General features: G+C 43.1%; 2 protein-coding genes across 3 annotated transcripts; both read left to right on the top strand.

The window, feature by feature from the left end:
• The first annotated feature begins 746 nt into the window (after window positions 1–746).
• clmnb (calmin b) lies at window positions 747–9,234 on the top strand. 2 transcript variants are annotated; one of them, XM_053881155.1, is made up of 10 exons: window positions 747–1,193; window positions 2,373–2,434; window positions 2,511–2,606; window positions 2,668–2,751; window positions 3,420–3,512; window positions 3,622–3,842; window positions 3,912–4,105; window positions 5,667–5,743; window positions 6,938–7,692; window positions 8,184–9,234. In XM_053881155.1, exons 1-10 carry the CDS (start codon window positions 917–919, stop codon window positions 8,320–8,322), a joined length of 1,998 nt encoding a protein of 665 aa, XP_053737130.1. In that variant the 5' UTR covers window positions 747–916; the 3' UTR covers window positions 8,323–9,234. The 2 variants fall into 2 exon arrangements, with proteins under 2 accessions (XP_053737130.1, XP_053737132.1); XM_053881157.1 differs by having other exon boundaries at window positions 8,187–9,234.
• Window positions 9,235–15,607: 6,373 nt separating this feature from the next.
• On the top strand, window positions 15,608–17,462 carry LOC128768337 (alpha-1-antitrypsin homolog). The gene is made up of 5 exons (XM_053881154.1): window positions 15,608–15,750; window positions 15,825–16,506; window positions 16,562–16,832; window positions 16,894–17,041; window positions 17,117–17,462. The coding sequence occupies exons 1-5, from the start codon at window positions 15,718–15,720 to the stop codon at window positions 17,306–17,308; spliced, it is 1,326 nt and encodes a 441-aa protein (XP_053737129.1). The 5' UTR covers window positions 15,608–15,717; the 3' UTR covers window positions 17,309–17,462.
• The last annotated feature ends 1,784 nt before the right edge of the window (window positions 17,463–19,246 follow it).

Below are 19,246 nucleotides of genomic sequence, written 5' to 3' on the forward strand. Positions count from 1 at the left end.
TGTGGTGGAGAGCTGAGGTACCACTGTATTTAACTCATTGGGAGAGTGTTAGACTGAAGATCTTAAGGGTCTTAAGCAGTCGTGTGGGGTCTTATTAATACTGGACTGAAGCTGAAAGCTTTTCTAGTCTTGAATAATGACAATAAAACGTAAAAAATTCTGGTCCTTACTTGTGCTTATTTTCAGACATAAATATTGTTTGTTCTGTTTATAAATCCGCCAGCACCTAAATATCACGCGACACTTAGTTGTTTAAGTACAACTCAATTAAAAAAAAGTAGCTCAGCAGAAAACGGCGATAAACCGCCCTCTGCTGGTCAGATTGTGTTATGTTTCTTGTAGGAACTGGTTGAAAATCAGTGCCCTCAGACGCTTGTGCAATCGATTCTTTCTCTTATGTTTGTTTTCGTTCAAATTTTGAACGTTATTTCAAGCAGTCATGGTTGACTTCCATGCTTCCATCTGATCTGGGTTCTGAGTTTTGCAACAGCTTGTTTGTTTGATATGGATTCATTCCAGATTGCACCTCTGTTTTTGCCAAAAGAACAACTTGTTATTGGTCTTTTTATCTTTATCCTTATTTCACTGGTGGTTTCCAGGTCTTTTGTCTGCACGAGTGTAAAGCATTTGTGGCCTTTAAAACAAAGTTTGCTTCATCGTAGAATCGAACTCTGAGTGAACTTGTAAAAGCCTGAAATGAAGCGGTTTCATGAGTCTCCACGTGTCCCACATCAGGTCTCTGCCTCAGCCTCAGATGACCACGTGTGCAGTCGTCCCAGGTATGCGCTTCAGTGAAACCATCTGATTTACAGCAGGCCTCTGCAGGGGAAGGCTTCAAAGCCCAACATGGTGATTCTGGCTCCCTCCACCTTGTTTTTAATGGACCGCCTCCACCGAAGGAATTTTATGATGCTGCATGTGCAATAAAGCTTCATGGCAAAAGGTCTCGGAGGGAGTGGTGGCTGACTGGCTCAGCATGTCTGGGGGAGGTGGTTCCAGCGTGTTCAGGCAGGAGTCACCGCCTCACTCTGCTCATCGCAGAGAAGTCGAGCCCCATTTGGGCTCCAGATACGGTGAGCTGAGCTATGGGTCGAATGCAGATGTGAGACGGATCAAAATGCAGCAGCGGCAGCAGCAGAGCGACTGGGATTCACAAGCCATCAGCCAGGATCACGTGCAGCAGCCGCCTCAAGGTACCAGCGGACCACACGCACACACACACACACACACACTCACACTCACCTTGTTCGAGTCGAAAACACTGAACCATTGGCAGAGTTTGCTGTAAATTAATGCCAATTTTAAATATTAAACACCACTAACTCACAAGCTGCTTCATGACTATCAAACATCATCATCAGTCCTCAGTTGATTCCTCTCTGGTCAAGTTTGGTTTCATCATTTCCTTCATTTACTTGCTTCTTTATATTCAAAATCCATTCAAAAACATAAAAATCAAAGAAAAAATTTCAAACCAAGTACTATCACACGTTTTTATGTTTCAATGCTGTTTCTAATCATATTTTCTCTGTTGAAAACAATAGCTAAACATATTTTTAAAAACACTAAAATTAACAATAATAGACAATATTATGAACAAATTATATTATTCATTCATGTGATCTTTTTAATGACATTTTTATACCAGAACAATCTTACGGTGCCTTTTATATAAACTTTTTTTCTTCTCTTGTTACGTACTTTAAACTTTTTTCGTGACACTTTAAAACCTTGAATTACATTTATTTTTTTTGTCATTTATATTTTAAAAATATATCTTTCACTGGAAATGAATAGTGATTTATTCCTAATCATTTTGGCCTTTTTGAAATGTTTCCTGAAAAATCTCAATGTGTCAATGGTATTTTGAAAACCATTTCACAAAATTGAAAATGAAACTGCAGAACATAAACATTATAAACAATGTTTCTACATTCTTCTTATTTTTCCAGCATGAAAACCGTTAAATACACACATACATATATATATGCAACTGAATTTTTAAACGTTTCATTCTGTTTTATTTCTTATGAGACAGTAACCTTTTCATATTACATTACATTTCTGAAGCAATATTCGCTCTTGAGAAACAAAATCTATTATTACCTTTTCAATACAGTATTTTCCCCTCAAACATTTCCCTACATCAAAGCAAAATGTGCAAGTTATTAATAAGAAAATCAATATTAATAACAGCTAACATTAACAAAGTTGCCCCTGTTTTTTATGATCCAATATTTTCACATTTATATCTCAACAGTTTTTTCTAGTTATATTCATGTAATTTCATAACAGACTTGTTTGCTATTTCCGACGTATTTTTTCACGTCGGATGTTTGAGCCGTAATAGTTTGACTGTTGTTCATCATCAGACGACAAGAGAGCTGTGCAGATCAGAACCTACACCCGCTGGATGAACATGTTTCTACAGAACGTGAGTCTACACACACAACGTCCACACACACACGCCTGTTATCTTGCACTGAAAACACCCTCAAACCTGCGTGTAGCGTGACCCTCCCATGGTGGTGACCGACCTGATCAGGGAGATCCAGGATGGGCGGATCCTCATGGCTCTGCTGGAGGAGCTGACTGGATGCAGGCTGGTAGGAATAAAGCCTGAGCCCAGATGTGTGCTGACCCATGATATCTCACTCCTTATCTCAGCTCTACAGGTTCAGGTCGTCTCCTCATCGCATATTCAGACTGAACAACATATCCAAAGCTCTGGCTTTCCTGGACGACAGACATGTGAGTGCTGGGGACGGTTCAGCTATGGAAGGACCGGATATTCCCTCATGTTTCCCTTCCCTCCCAATGATACCGTGGTTCTCAGAAGGACTGAGTCTGCTTCAGCTTGTAGCTAGTGATAGCTGGCTGGTGAGGCTTCATGAAACAGCGTCCTCATTTTTGAAGCAAGAGCGCCACCTTCTGAGCATACTTGATTTTTTTTTTAATTTAGAGGAAACACATTTAGTTCTGTGGTGGAAGTCGAAAATAAGAGCCAATATTTTAGTTGAACAGTGTCATTCATGCATATTTTTGTTTGTTTAAAATTTTCTTTTGCTTTTGTTTCATGAAACCTCTGAAGTCCATCTCAAATTCCTCATCACAGGACAACTTCAAAGCAAAAACTAGGTTGATAAAGAAAGTACAAGTTCAATGAATTCTGTGCTGTATTCCAGAGATGAGTGAAGAGTTTTGCTGCTTTAACACTGAGGTTTATTACTACACAATTTTTCATCACAGTCTCATTTTATTTATTTTTTGTCACTTTATAAAGCAGCAATGTGCTGAAGAATGTTCCCTGCGAAAGTTTATATGTGATTCATCTGCTATTTGCATTGATGAATTTGAATAAACAAATGAATGACAATCCGTATGACTTCACATCACGCCATCTTTCTCTCGTGTCCCAGGTGAAGCTGCTTGGCGTTGACGCCTCAGGCGTCGCTGACGGTCTCCCGTCTGTCGTCCTCACCCTTGTCTGGAACATCATCTTGCACTTTCAGGTGGATTGTCTGTCACCAATCCTCCCACATATCTCAGACTAGAAATCTGCACTTTCAAGACAAGACGGTTTGTTTCTACTCCCTAATCTGATGTTCGCCTTTAATACAGGTGAAAGAGGTGACCGCGGGCCTCCAGAGGCGTTTATCTTCCAGCCTCTCGTCCTTATCGACCAGTGTTCAATCCAGTGACATCTCACCTCCGCCAGGCGACACTGGCGGCTACTCCAGCAGAACTCTTCCGAGCAAGGGAAGGAAGGCGGCCAGGAAGCCCAAGTACCAGGGGAAAACTCTGAAAAGCCTCTTGAAGTGGGCCCAAAAATGCACATCACCGTGAGTCAGCAGAGAGAGGCACAGCAGCTGAAGGACTTAAAAATCACGTGTGATGATTTCAATTCCCAGATTTGGAGTGGAGGTGCATGACTTTGGGAAAAGCTGGAGGAGCGGTTTGGCCTTCCTGGCCCTCATTAAATCCCTGAACCCGGCGCTGGTGGACCTGAGGGAGAGTCTGTCCAGAGAGCCCACAGAGAACATGCAGCAGGCCTTCGCCGTCGCCCAGCGGAGCCTGGAGATACCGCCCTTGCTGGAGCCCGAGGGTTTGAACCCACATTCCTCCTTAACTGAATCTCAGTCATGTGAACAAGGCCGCTTCGTTCTGGGAGATTTAAATCACATGGGTCCAAGTCAAGTGTGGGCAGAGACAAAACCAAATAGGCCCAAACTGGATTTGCATTTATTGGGTTTGACTGAACTGATTTTCAGGCACAAATTAGGACCTTTGGCTCCGACTGTTGCAGTGCATTATGGACCTTGTTGTGCCTGTTTTTTCTTCCTGGTGACTGACGCAAAATAAATGATGTCATAGCCAGTCGACTATCGCACAGGCCGCCTGCGGCCCGCGACCCTCCCTTTGAAGGGTGTCCTTTGAAGCCAGAACTGAAAGATTCAAGCTTCAGTTAGCTCGAAGTGTTGCCTCCAAATCCTATTTATTGTGAAAATTATTCAATGTTTCACTGCTGAGTCACTTTGTCGAAACAGACTGCCTCTCATCACAGAATGAGTGTGTCGACTTTGAGCGTGACGAATGACGAGTCAGCTGAAAATGCAAAAATGACTCATGATGAAACATGATCACGTGACTCTTCGGTAAAAACACTGTGTGTTTAAGCATCCTGTCCTTGTGAGGCCAGATTTCATGGGAAAAAAACACCTCCTTTTGGCCTCCGTTTGCCAGAGCCAACAAGGTTAAGCCTCAGTTTGAAGAACAACAAGGTTCAAGTTTGAGTCCTGGTTAAGTTGAACCATTTGTTTTGGATGGTTAAGTTTAGTTTGAGAGAGCGGGGAAAGCATTATGGCAATGATGGTGTGTTTGTGTGTGTGCTACCTTGAAAGTGGGAAGTGGGAATTGCGACTCAGGAGAGTTCAGTGCGTCCCAGTTACGCTCCAGGAGCAGTGAGTGTCACAGGCAGCGACCAGGCTAGCGTTAGCGACTGCTTTCGCAGTTCACATTTACAACATGAACTTTTACGATTACACTACAGAAACATTTCTGTATACGTGTGTTAAACAAGACTATGTATCCGACTGATTTAGAGAACAAACGGTCAGAAATCGAGTATATTACAGGGGGTCTCCTCTTTGCTGACGCTCCAAGCAGCCATCTTGGATTCACATTAGACGTCCTTTAATGCTCCCACAGAGGGGAAACTCGGGGTGGTGAGACTTCAGCCGACTTCCGACTGGGACATCCGACGCCAAGTGACATCATCTTGGGGGGCGGAGCGCTGAGTTCTCTAGTTTTGAGGACAATAGTTTTCCACTACACCTCACTTCCTCACGATTGCGGGTTTTTGTGACAGATATATTTTTGTTTTAACCAGTTCATATCAAGCTACTGTCGCAACAACCCCAGGGTTGAGGTGAACTAGCATCTTTCTGAGTGGTGATACTTGACTCTCCCTCTGGTTTCCTCCCACTTGGGGGATCAAATCGTATGGTGTGTGAGCGCACGATGGCTGCTGATGGACTGTTCAGGGTGTCACTGGCCTTTTGTCCCATGTAGCTGGCAGAGACTCCAAGTATGCAGGAAATGGGAAGCAGAAGATGAATGATTGTGGGATAAAAGTACTCGTTCATCTTGTTTTGTGTTTCCACCAGATGTGCTGCGTTCCTCCCCTGATGAGCAGTCCATCATCACCTACGTCTCCATGTTCCTGGGACAGCACTCAGACCGGGTCAGAGCCACTTTAAGAATCACAAAATACACACACTTCGTCCGTAGATGGTCCCTTTGATGCCGAACCTATTGTTATTTGCCAAGTACCGCAGATGAGTCAGTGGTCTCCTCATGAATCAGAGTCATTTCCAGTCGTGCTGCTGTCTGGTTCCTGTTCAGGCTGCATTTGAAACATAATGCAAAAAATTCAGTTCAATATTTTCTTAGTTTTTTCATTTTCATTTTCAGTTTGGTTTTCAAAATGATAGGTTTGGTTGTGGCGTGATGCATTTCACCTCTAAATGCTGATGAGCAACTGTATAAAATCCCTTTCATTTTACACTTAAAAAAAGAGATTAATAATAATAATAATTACAGTATTATTGCAGCCCCCTCTTTGACTCGTAAAGGGTGGCAAAAAGGTAAAAGGAAAAAACGAAAACCAGAATCATAAATCACTTCCGTTAGCTAAAATGAAAATAAAAACTAAGTTTTTCATGAAACGATAAGTAACTGAAACTGCACCCCAAAAACCCAAATTAAGGCGAAATTGTCCTTTGTCCTTGTCTTTATTTATACCCTAAAGAAACATTTTGGGATGATTTAAAAACCATTTATTTTGGCTCGGCTGGCTTTGTGATAGCTGTGGGCCAGGTGCGGCATGTCGAGTCTGTGACGTGACGTGTGTTGACCTGACCTGACCTGACAACGCGGACTGCTGCGACGGTGGTAGTTGGGCGAAAGCGTCATATCCAAACTTAATGCTGTATTTTAAATAGTGCCTTTTTGTTGAGGTGTTTGTGACCTATTTCATCCTTCAATCTTAATCCAACACCCTGTATTGAAGAAAAAAAAAACAAAGACAAAGAACTAAAACTAACACCTAACACCACTAAAACCTAAAAAAAAAATTCAACTGAAACTAAGCATTTTTCAAAAACTGAAATGCCAACCACTCTCTAAACTCATTACAACCAGTTGAATTGAAAAGACAAACATTCAAAACTAAATAAAAATATGGGACAGGCAGATGAATTTAATCCAAGAAATTCTACTTCTATTTAAAATATATATTAAAAACAAAACATATAGTGTCGCATTAAGGGTGTACTTTTGTTTTTAATGTGGATAAACAGAAGAGGACCTGAATTCATATGTTGTGAAAATAAAGTTTCATACTGCTGACTTAGCAAAACACAACTTTGTTTGGCAGGAGCTCCCAGCAGAGCGTAAAAATGTGGCCCACCCGTCCTGGCCTGATGATTCAGGCCCCGAGGGAGAGATTCCGCCTGAAGGTCCATCCGTCCAAATCTGGAGCAGAGAGCAGGACCTCTGGAGACGCTGGTCCAGAAGATCTCCAGGAGGAGCTCTTGAACCGTCTCATCTCAGCTGGAGGAGAGCTCCGCAGCCTCCCAGCCCGCTGGACGCCGGCGTGGCGAGCCCGGACATCCGATCGTGGATGGAGAAGGGCGGGCAGCATCCCAGCAAACCAAGAGAGAGTCACTTCTCTTTGAGCTCTGAGGAGGGAATCTACAACTTAGCAGTGCTGGACTCTGATGAGGAGGATGCCTACAGCTACATCCTGGAGCTGGGTGAGGATGATTTCCAGCCTCACGTGAGAAGACAGGTTCAGAGAGTGGAGGAGGAAACGGCGGAGGACGTGATCCTGGATGGAGAGCTGGAGGGGAACTCAAAGGAAGGAGTGTTTGTGGAGAAACAGAACAGCAGAGAGACACCGGAGCCTCTGTTGGTATCAGATGGAGGAGGAGGAAGAACAGCTTGTGATAGAAGTCTGCGCAGAGATCACGGCAGTCAGTTGCTAGAGGATCGAAACGCGAAAGACGGAGGACTGAACCGTGGAAGATCTGAGCGACACACAAATGGCACAAGGTCAAAAATGAACCGCATCAGTGGGACGGCGCTGTCCAATGGAGACCGAACTTTTCACCCGTCACTCCTGCCGCCGAGGTAGGTGCTCGTTTTTTCTTCAGTAAATGATATGATCTCACTCACTTATTTTAAATGCAGCAAAATAAAAAAAGAATAACAAGGTGTTCCTCAGTCAAACAGGAGGAACGGCCTCTAGTCTCCTCTCAGTTTGAGGTGTCTAGTGAGGAGTATCATCCTGTCAGAGAAACCAACCATCTCGCAGATGGGACGTCTAGATTTCTGCCTTATGGCTCAGCTCTTTCCTCACCTGATCAGACTCGAGGCTTCCGTCACTCGTGAACAAGACCCTGGGACACTCAACGAGAACTCATCATCTGCTAAAAGTTGATAAAATATAAAAAAAGAAAAGAGGAAGAAGACATTGATAGGACTGTTTTGAACACCAAAAGAAAACACAGAACGCTGAAAGCTTTTTTGTTGCTCCTCATCAAAACCATATTTGTTGTTGACTGTTTTCTTCTCCACAGCAGAGCTTTGTCTCTAACTCGTGTGTGTTTTAAACTTTCCAGCAGCGTCGGGGCCGAGGGTGGACGCGTCCTTCAGTCTCCACCAGCCTCTTGTGACATAACCCCATTAGAGCTGGCGCTGCTCGGGGTCCTGTGGCTGCTGCTCTACTGCTACCTCATCCTGCCTCAAATGAACCTCTGAGCTCCCCGCAGCGCTGCCTTCCCATTAAGTCACGCTTATTAGCAAGCTCTCCCTCTAATGAGCCAAACATGGGCACTTAGGGCTCAGCTTGCCTCTTTATCTGTGTCACAAAATTTCCCAGAAGACAACATTTAATGATTCGGTTTGGCTCTCAGAGCCGGCGCCAGTACGATCCACATAATGTTGTTATCCCGGCTAATGCGCTGCTCCTGTGTACACTACATTTACTCGACTGGAATATGAACAATTTCACTTTCACTTCAGGTTTGAACAAGTTAGCCGCTGAGGGAGTTTTATTGAAAGCAGAGCTGGATTCATATCTGGATATAGATCATCTACGTATGACGTCTTCATGCTGAAAAATAAAAAGGCTTGGATTGATTTTAAGGTTGGCAAACAATCTATTAACATTAAAAATGGCATGTCAAATAACAATTTTACTCTCTCTCTCTCTATATATATATATGTGTATATATACGTATATATGTGTGTGTGTGTGTGTATATATATATATATATATATATATATATATATATATATATATATATATATATATATATATATATATATATATACACAAAACAATATTACTTATTATATATTAGTGCCACATGTAAGATGCACCAGGGACTGAATTACCAAAATTGTCTGAATGAATACACAGTTTTTCAGATTTATTCAATCGGAGGACAGTTTTTTAAAAGCATGTTTTGAATGTGTGTGAATATGTGTGTGTGAGCAAATGAAAGTGGTGACTGAAGGGTCATTTTTCATCCCTTGTTCTGATAAGGTGTTTTATAGCTATCTCCATTTGTCAACACAAAACGGAGACGGAGGCTCTAGCTGTGTCATTGCTGATGTTTGCATTTGTCAGTGACAGATGCTCAAGTGACTGATTTTTTTTTCAACATGTCATGGTTCTTTTCTGTTTCATATAAAACTGACTTGTTTATAAACACTCGGCCTGTTTTTCATGGCACACGACGTTGAACAATACAGAAGTGCTGTCCGAGGAATCGCCGCCAAAATATGAGTGACAATCTTTAATTGACTGTAACATTCAATATCCTAAACATTATCCACAGAATCATGTTAAATCAATAATAATAATTTCAGAGCACTTAACAATTCAGTTCATCTGCAGTATCGTTGTACGCAGTTGCCAAAACCAGCGTGTAATACTGTGTTCCAGTTAGTTTGATGTGTCAAGTCACAGCTCTGTTCCAGTTACCAAAGCGTGACAGTGTCCACTGTTAGCTAGTGATGAGTAGATGAGGTTTCATGAAACAGTATCCTGACTTTCAGAGGCCACCAGAGGGCGCTGTCTGCTGTAAAATGTTTGGACTTGAACAACAAACACATTGGCACCGCACATCATTTCTAAACCAAGAGCGCTATCTAGTGACCTCTGAGAATTAGGACACTGTTTCATCAACCCAACAATACTGTTTCATGATGCTTCACCGACACATCACTACTGTTAGCACGGTCCACCTTGTAGTTTGTGTATACAGCGTGAGCATTTAAGGTTATACTCCAGATACATTTCTATATATCTAAGTCAAACACTACTGATTTAGAGAAAGAAAAAAAGGAGTTGAATATATGTTAATTCCACAAGCTCTGCTTATTGTTTATATGCTGAGCGGCCATCTTGAATTGCATTCCTGAGGGTGACAACTGGAAGGCAGCATAAGTATAAATAGCTCTTAGACATTGATCCTTGGATGGTTGAGCTGTCTCAAAAGAAAGCAAGAAAATGCAGCAAGCGTGGACAGACTGCTGCTCTTACGCCAGACAGTTAAAAAAACACCCCCAAAGGTCTCTGACAGGGTTGAGGAGGGAAAGCTTTTCTGGTTATTCAATGCAATCCTGGATATAAAGACAGGATGTGCATGGAACATCTGAGTGCCGAGTTCTACCCGTAGTCTCAGAAGATGGGTAACAAGAGCAACAGCTCCGAGTCAGGGTCAGACCTGTCAGAACACGCTGCTCTTGTCAGCGTCAGCCACATGGTGGCATCGCAGCACCAGCCGTCACACGCAGGGTCTGTGGCCGCTGCCAATCCCACACCACCGGCTGTTTCATTAGAAGCAGAATTGACAGAGAGATTAAGGCGATAATGCTTAATGAAGGTTTTGACATTTCTGAATCAGTCAACTTCTAAATTCCGTCTCTAATCTAATTAAGACCGAGCCACTTCCACTGATATCACAGATATAAATACACGGCTCAGTGTTTCTCTCCTGCGTGAACGGCTTTTGTCTGGCAGTGGGACTCTTCTATTCGCTGGTGTTTAAGCGATCTACATTACTGTCCTGGCTCTGATAATGTACACGATTTCATAGAAAAGTCCTGTGTTTGCTCGCACCTCAACCCATGGGTCAAGAGCTCAGCCCCCCCGGATCGATGCGGTTTCAACACCGCCCCCGTGTTGAACCACGAGAACAGCACTTCCCTCAAGCTGGAGTTTGGCCGCTCTTATGTGCGATCAACCTGCCGGGTCTCTGGATCAATGAGAGGAGTGTGAGAGTTGTTGCAGTGATCAGTGCCATAAGTTATAAAATGGCTGTTATATCCAAACACTGCTGACCTGTCGGGGCTCCGCAGCCCCCCAGGAAGACGCCAAAAACAATGCTAGTAAAGTTATTGTTTATTAGAAGTGGATCTGTGTGACTTACTATTACTACTGTTTACTAAAATATTTTTTCTTTTATTTAATGTTAACAAGGATACAATGTTATGCAGACCTGTACATATAATAATTTTAGAATTTTCTAAGTCTAAAATTCGGGGTGGAGCTCAATAGAGCGAGAAAAAACATTGCAATAATTTCAGTAAAACAAGTTCCACATGTGGTGATGGTCATTTGTTTTCTGGTTATTAGCGGACTGGCAGCTCTGGAACTCAGACGTTCCTGCACCACTTGAATGCAGCTAGTGATGGGCCTCATTCTGTTTGCGAATAATGGGAGGATTGATGGCATCAGGGCACTGTTTCATGAAGCCTCACCAGCCCAGAGCCTCAGACAGCGATGCCAATGGACCTTTTTCTGCTTGTTGTTAAAGTCGATCTCCCAAACACTAGCTCAGTAGTAGATACTAGTGACGGGTTGATGAGGCTTCATGAAACTGTGTACTAACTTTAGGGACCAGTAGATGGCACTCTGCTGTAAAATCTTTGTCTTCAAGGGAACTATTTAAATCAAAACCTCACGTCTTATTCAAACCTAGATCACCACCTTCTGAGCTCAGGACACTGTTTCATGAAGCCTCACCGGCTCATCACCAGTTGATACTATAGAACAGTTTTTTAGTGATGGACTCATTGTCCTCAGAGCCCACTAGATGGCACTCTCCGCTAAACAGTCTTTGGCGTAAGGTGGTGCCTTTATTCCCCCGTCACACTACAGCACCACACAGGCTCGGCAGGTGTATTACATGTTCTAACAAACAATAGCTTGATGCTAGTGATGTGAGGTATCATGAAACAGTACTGCAGGGTTGATAAAACAGTGTCACAGAGGCCACTAGATGGTTTAGAAATGATGTGAGGTTTCAATGAATGAGTTGTTCAAGTCCAAACATTTTCCAGCAGACAGTGCCCTCTGGTGGCCTCTGAAAATCAGGACACTGTTTCATGAAACCTCATCTACCCATCACTAATAGACAGTTTAGTTTTAGTCTCTCTAAATCCTCGTGAAAGAAGTCGGCGACAAGAGGAACTATTCCTCACACAAATCTTTGTTTCTGCCTGTGATGAAACGCTGAGAGCGAAGATGAAACTGGTGCACCGCATGTTTCCTCTGCTGCCAATATCATCCATTTGATATTTCACAATAACCAGCTGGAAGCGCTTCTCCGCTCAACCTCCTCCCCCCCACCTCCACACAAATGGTTCTATACCACGTCCATTTGCTCCGTATTTCTTGTTTGTGTTTTCAAATCACTATTTCATATCATATTGAGGACAAAAGACACTGTCAGCAATTTCCCCGCGGCAGGGCGAATGCTACCATTGTATTTTGGTTCATGTGCAATTTTCCACACATTACAGCATGATTTACAGTGCGTTTCTCCATTTTCACAAAATGATGAGAATGAATAGCATTTAAATTGCTGTAATTTATCCCTGTGACTGAATCGCTGCTATTGCTGCGGAAAACAAACCATTCCACCTCCATTACTGAAGCATTTTCTCTTTTGTTCTTGGTACCTCACACGCTCTCTCTCTCTCTCTCTCTCTCTCTCTCTCTCTCTCTCTCTCTCTCTCGCTCACACGACCGAGCTAAATTGCTGTATGCACTTATCTGAGATCGCTTTGGAGTAACATCAAGGGGTTTTACACAAACATGAGGAGGAAACACTCATTAAGACCGTGTTCAATTTACACGTCGCAGCAGGGATTTTTAACTTTGTGCCATTTGTTCATTAACAGGCAACGTTTTTGGAGGAGAAGCAGATGGAGGTGGAAGGACTAGGTAAAAACCCCGCACATGACACCTGGGCTGATGCTGCATTATGGAACAGTGTCCCTGTTTACAGAGATCGGAAGGTGGCGCTCTCGGTTCATGTGACGCTTCGTAGAAATAGTTGCTCGCGGATATAGATTTAAAAAGTGATTTCTGCTACTGAGGATTTTTTACGATCCTGTTGCCAATGACATAATTTGCCAAGAACAAAACAAAACAAAGCGCAGCACGGCATGGCGCGGCACAAAACAAAACACAACGAAATGAAACGCAACGCAACGCAACGCAACGCAACGCAGCGCAACGCAACGCAACGCAACGCAACGCAATGCAACAAAACAAAACAAAACAAAACAAAACAAAACAAAACAAAACAAAACGCAACGCAACGCAACGCAACGCAACGCAACGCAACGCAACGCAACGCAACGCAACAAAACAAAACAAAACAAAACCAGCTCTTACACAACTGTCATGATAGTGCCTTGTAATAATAATAATAATAATAATAATAATAATAATAATAATAACAATAATAATAATAATGATATTAGTTGGATGTACAATTTTAATAATGCTTCTTTATATTACCATCTAAAGTTTCTGAATAAATGGCGTTAAAAGTGATCTTAAGATATATATTACTTTTTTAAAACAGATTTAGATGGAGACAATGTCAAAATTTCGTCACTTGTTCAATCCTCCTGAGGAACCTTTTTTAATCTGCTGTTGCGGTGGTGCATTTTAATTGCATGGACTGAGTAGCCCTCATGACAAGACGCCAAAAGAGGTATTTGTTTGCATTACAACGCTGTTTATTTTATGCTCCATAACTTCATGTGGTGTAATTATTCATCTGACTGTGTGTGTGTGTGTTTTATTTTTTGGTCTCGCGTTGCAAAGATGCCGTCAAACTACAGAGACAAAAGTGCGGCTTTAAACTTCCCACCGGTGCGTCTGTCGCATCGAACAGTGGGCTGCACAAGTACAATAACACGAGTCAGAGCGACTCAGATCTCCCACCTTCTGTCAAAGCCTATGATAAAAGTTCATATTATATAAAAACCCGGGGAGCTGTTTCATGAAGTGTGCCACTATAATAAACATTTACACTGAGCAGAAAGAGGCGACAAGAAAATGGGAGGGTTCATTGTCACAATATAACTTATGTACCTATATAGTTTATTTTATTGACTGGTCGTGACTTGAACAGTACTATAATGGTGTCGCAGACATCAGGACATCAGACCCCCCTCAGGTAAATCTGCTGTTCTAAACAAGGTTATTAAGCAATGCTGCTCATGTTCACGTCAAAGAATAATCGAGCCCCGAAGCATCCGAGCAGCAGTGAATCACCCCGAGCCACTCGTGGACAACACAAACAAACCGGAGCGCTCCAGTCGACTTGGACGCTTCCAGAGGTGAAGAATCTTGCTTTCTGTCATTTGTCACAGTGGAAACACTCCCGGTGAAAATGTTCACCCTACTGGAGAAATGTGGCCCGGCGCTCTGGAGCCGAGTGCTGCGTACATCCATCTGCACGCCGTCCTTCAGCTCGACAGCAAGTGAATTGATTAGCAGGCTGTAAATATTTCATCATCCTCCATTTTAAAGGCGCAGTCTGTTGGATTTGTTTTCTGCAACACACACACTCACAACAGTGAAGAAACACTGCCATTTGTTGAAGACAATCCAGATGAATTATGAGTAGAATTGAATTAAATCTTGTTTTAAACGGGACCTACACAACTGTGCATCACAGTTCGAGTCATGGTTTTCCAGCTGTTGTGCAACTGTGGTTTCGCAAATTTGGCCACAGCTGAGGCAGAAGCCTGAAGAGAACATGACTGAACACGGGGCGTCACTGACTAACACAAGGTATGCAGAGGTCAAGGTGGTGACCCCGGGCGACACAGCTTGACTGAAGTTAAAACTATGTGCTACTTTCCTGTAAGTGGCACTGTCGCCTCCTATATCTTCTTATGAACAAGTAAAGACTTGCTCGGTACATCATTATTGTCGCGTACGTAGCACCACAGTACTATGTCAGTATTTGTGTCTGTTTAGTCAAAAAGTTCTGACAACACGAGCGGCTGCGTGGCTTCAGTCAAGACGCTGCAAGTTTGTGGGGTACAGTTGAGTTCAATTTCTTGTTTAAATGTAGTTTGAAAATAAACGTTTTCCTCAAAATGAATTTTTGTTTTTAATTGACTGTCCTGCAGCGCGCGTCTCTCAACTCATCCTTGATACTTTCCAGTACACATTTATGTTTATCAACAATTGAATCAAATACTTGCTGAAAATGTTTTAGTATTTTCAATAAGATCATAGTCCAGGTGAAACTCTGCAACTGAAGCAGAGCGATGGCGGTAAGTGGGGTAAAGAATATATATGAATAAAATACGTTTATGATGGACAACATTTCCAGGGTTCTTTAGCGTCAGTAGGTTTAACCTTGACAAAGATGGCAGGAGGAATTTCAAACATATATTCTAAGTTGGACAGAGTCTTGGTTTTCCAAATCTCTTTTGACTGTTTTTCTTCATCCACATTGAAAATAAAGTCTTCTTCACTTCTCTTTCATACATATCAACTGAAAAATAAACTTCTGTAAAGTTAAAAAAAAAAAAAAAATTTTTTTATTTCCCCATCCAACAATGCAGATAAAATACCTACCTTAGCTGCACAAACTAGAAATAAACACTGTGCCTTTGCATTAATGCCTGTAGCTTGGAGACCTGTTATGTAAGTGACTCCACATTGAACGCCTCTGGCTCTTTGCACATGTTGCACAGGGCGACTTGTGTTGCGTCACTTGAGATAGTCGGGACACAATATCCATTTGGACAGAAGAAGCGTTGGTTAATCATTGCTTGTCATGTCAGCTGACCCACCGAGGTTTCGTATAAAGCAGGGCGCTTTCAATGAATCGTTCTGCTGCTGAGGAGACAATCTTGGTAAGTTGCGGACGTTTCTTGGACCAGTCATTGAAAGTACGTTTGAGATAATGGTAAATTGTTTTTACTCCAAGGTTGTGAAGATGCGTGGTTTCTTTGTAAGTTGCGTGTGTGCTGCCCTGCTGCTGGCTGCGGCCTCCGCAGACCACCACCATGGCCATGACCACAGCCATGACCACAGCCATGACCACAGCCATGACCACAGCCATGACCACAGCCATGACCACAACCATGACCACGCCGGTGAACACATGGCCTGCCACAAGCTGTCCTCCCCCAACGCCGACTTTGGCTTTGCTCTCTACAAAAACCTGTTGACCAAAACTCCTGCCGGAAAGAACATCTTCTTCTCCCCGCTGGGCATCTCCACGGCTCTGTCCATGCTGTCAACCGGCGCTCGCGGCGAGACCCACAAGCAGCTGTTTGCCACCCTGGGCTACAGCGATCACGATCAGAACGGCATCAATGTAGCGTACGAGCACCTGTTCCACATGGTCGCCCACGGCCAGAAGAACACGCTGGAACTTGGCAACGCTCTGGCTGTGCGTGACGGCTTCAGTCCGTTGGACAAGTTTATGAAAGACGTCAAGCATTTCTACAGTAGTGAGGCCTTCAACGTGGACTTCCGGTCCGATGGCGCCGTGGAGAAGATCAACTCCTACATCGCTGCTAAGACCAACAACATGATCAAGGATCAGCTGAAGGAACTGGACCCTGAAATGGCCATGGTGCTGATCAGCTTCGTCTACTTCAGCGGTAAGTGGTAGGTCAATACCAAATTTGTGGAGAAACTGAAGCCACGATGTTGCAGGAGAGTGGGAGAGGCCGTTCGATGCCAACCAAACCGAGAAGGCTGCGTTCCACGTGGACAAGGACACCCAGGTTGAAGTGGACATGATGAAACGCACCGGTCGCTTCGACTTCTACGAGGACGTTGACAACCACACCAGCGTCATCCTGCTGCCCTACAAAGGCAACACCTCCATGATGATTGTTCTGCCCGACGAGGGCAAGATGGCCGAGGTGGAGGGCTACATCAACAAAGAGTACATCAGGCACTGGCATGACTCTGTCTTCAGGAGGTAAGTCGGGACACTTCAAGACTTCAAATCCCCTACTATGATCCTCTTGTGTTTTCCGCAGCTCTGTGGAGCTGTTCATGCCCAAGTTCACCATCTCCGCTGAAGCTGCGCTGGACGCCACCCTGAAGGAACTGGGAATAACAGATGCGTTCTCAAACACTGCTGACTTCTCCGGCATTACAGAGGAGGTCAAACTCCTAGTGTCCAAGGTTGGCTTCACCACTTGCTTCTCCAGCTAGCTTTGGTCCCGCAGAACAATAATCCATTCATCCCTTTCTCTGCAGGCAACGCACAAGGCTGTGCTGAGCGTAGACGAAACAGGAACCAAAGCAGCCGCCGCGACCACCATCGAAATCATGCCCATGAGCATGCCCCAAACTATGAAACTCGACAGGCCTTTCTTGGCCTTCATTCTTGAGCACTCCACTCGCAGCATAGTCTTCATGGGCAAGATCGCCAACCCCAAGGCCCTGTGAACACACTTACAGCCAAGGAGTGGTGTGTATCGACACTAAAGGTTGTTCATAGCTGATATTTACCTCAATACGATTTAAGGATCTGCCTTAGCCGGTATTTTACCACACTGTTTATATCCAACTCTGGTGAAATAAAGTCCCCAATGAAAGTTTTCTTCCTGGTTTTAATCATTTTTTTTCCCGCACAAAAAGAGCATTTATTGACCCGCCTCATCCAATATTTAATGCATTCTCTTGTCTCGCTACACAACTCACAAATGGTATTAAATATTGATTGTTGGTGTTGTGGTTCACGGTCATGCTGGTACATGTTATAGCAGACCTGGGTGAGGTGCTGCCGGGGGGCCACAGGCGGCCCCTGTCCGCCTGCCATGACGGTGAAATACAAATATTAGATGCATGTTGCCAGACAGTTTTTTTTCATTATCAATCCTTGCAGCAAAGCTCTGTCTTTTCTGTTTGGAGTGGCTAGTCTCACCTTGTTTGTTTGAGCGTTTTAACACTCTGGTTTCCTCTCGCAGAGAGTAAACTGGTGAGAGTAATGGACTCTGAGCTGTTTGTGGGGGTGTTTTGGACTTTTTCAAAATATATCTTGGATTTTTCCCTCCAGTATTGCACTTTTATTACATTTCATTATTTCGGTTTGATTTTGTATAGAGATATGTATTATTTATTCATGTATTTATTATTAACACAAATGGCATGCACATTTATTCAGTTTAGAATTTGCTTCTGGAAAGGCACGATAACATCAAACAATAGGTTTCAAATCTGTCGGATGAACGCGTTTTTATTCGCTACACTATCGCTCACATTCTAGTAATATCAGTTTAAAATATCCCTCATATCAGTACAAGGTTTTTTAAGTAATTTTAAGTAATAAAAAACATGGTATTGTTTTTTAAGGCAACTCAAACTTTAGCTCAAATTATTAATTACAGTGCAGTATTGCCCACTTTTCAAGGTTTGTCATTAGTACTTATATTGTATAATCATAAGTATCTTTCACTTTACAAAAATGCCTAAGTTTTGAAAAATCCTGTTGGAGTCCTGAGACCAGACTGATGATGTCATCAAACCGCGCCATGAGCCAAGACAACAAGCATGTTGCTAATACCTTGCTCTCTTGCTGCTACACAAAAATGTCAGTAGTCTGAAATGAGGTAAACCATATTTGCAGCATGTTTTTAATAATGCGAGACAAGGGGCAAGACTTTGGCAAAATATTAATATTGGACATCCTGGTATATCACCCAATCAGACACATTGAAAACCCAAATTATTTTTCTTCGACACGAGACCGGGCCTCAACTCTTTCTTTTTTTTTCTTTGACTATTGCATGACCTACTTAAGTTACATGCGCAGTGTAAACGAAGCCGTATCCATCAAACAAACAGTTCAATAACTCTGATTCTCAGCAGAAATGATATGGAAAAGTTGTTGTTTCTGCAGTCTCAACCCCACACACACGGATGTTGCAGGCTCGTGGGAGTTGTGCTTTGATCCGTCTCAGGCAGACGTATCAGCGTGATGGATCCGCTCTACTGTGATGTTTCTCATGCGAATGTCTTTTAGGCATTACGACCTCTTCCTGGCTGAAAGTGTGAGAGCTCTGAGTTGATCCTGATATCTGTGGCATTAAATCTTGTCAAACCGTCCTGCCGTCTTACAGGAATTTGTCAAACTTGCCGTGAGATTTTTTCGATCACAGATATTAATACTGAATGCTGAAGGGTGGAGTACGCAGCAACCTGTTTATTTTCAGGTTTTTAACAACCCCCTATATGGGACAATTATTTTTATGATCCAGTGTTCAGTGCTCTGAATCTGGCCTTGTTGTTCAAGTATTCTTTCCCAACAACACACTCCCTCAGAGTGGAGATAGACGCCTGCTCCAGGTGTTGTTTTTTTAAGTTCAACTGTTCAAAAATTCAGTT

The sequence above is a fragment of the Synchiropus splendidus genome, chromosome 12, assembly GCF_027744825.2.
Source record: "Synchiropus splendidus isolate RoL2022-P1 chromosome 12, RoL_Sspl_1.0, whole genome shotgun sequence".
Taxonomy (NCBI): Eukaryota; Metazoa; Chordata; class Actinopteri; order Syngnathiformes; family Callionymidae; genus Synchiropus; species Synchiropus splendidus.

Excerpts from the sequence above, each read along its gene's own strand:
- clmnb (XM_053881155.1), top strand. The coding sequence starts at position 917 with ATGTGCAATAAAGCTTCATGGCAAAAGGTCTCGGAGGGAGTGGTGGCT. Across the intron at positions 4,106-5,666 it reads GCCCTTGCTGGAGCCCGAGG|ATGTGCTGCGTTCCTCCCCT; the intron begins GTTTGAACCCAC and ends TGTTTCCACCAG. Across the intron at positions 5,744-6,937 it reads TGGGACAGCACTCAGACCGG|GAGCTCCCAGCAGAGCGTAA; the intron begins GTCAGAGCCACT and ends TTTGTTTGGCAG.
- LOC128768337 (XM_053881154.1), top strand. The coding sequence starts at position 15,718 with ATGAATCGTTCTGCTGCTGAGGAGACAATCTTG. Across the intron at positions 16,833-16,893 it reads CATGACTCTGTCTTCAGGAG|CTCTGTGGAGCTGTTCATGC; the intron begins GTAAGTCGGGAC and ends TGTTTTCCGCAG. Across the intron at positions 17,042-17,116 it reads TCAAACTCCTAGTGTCCAAG|GCAACGCACAAGGCTGTGCT; the intron begins GTTGGCTTCACC and ends CTTTCTCTGCAG.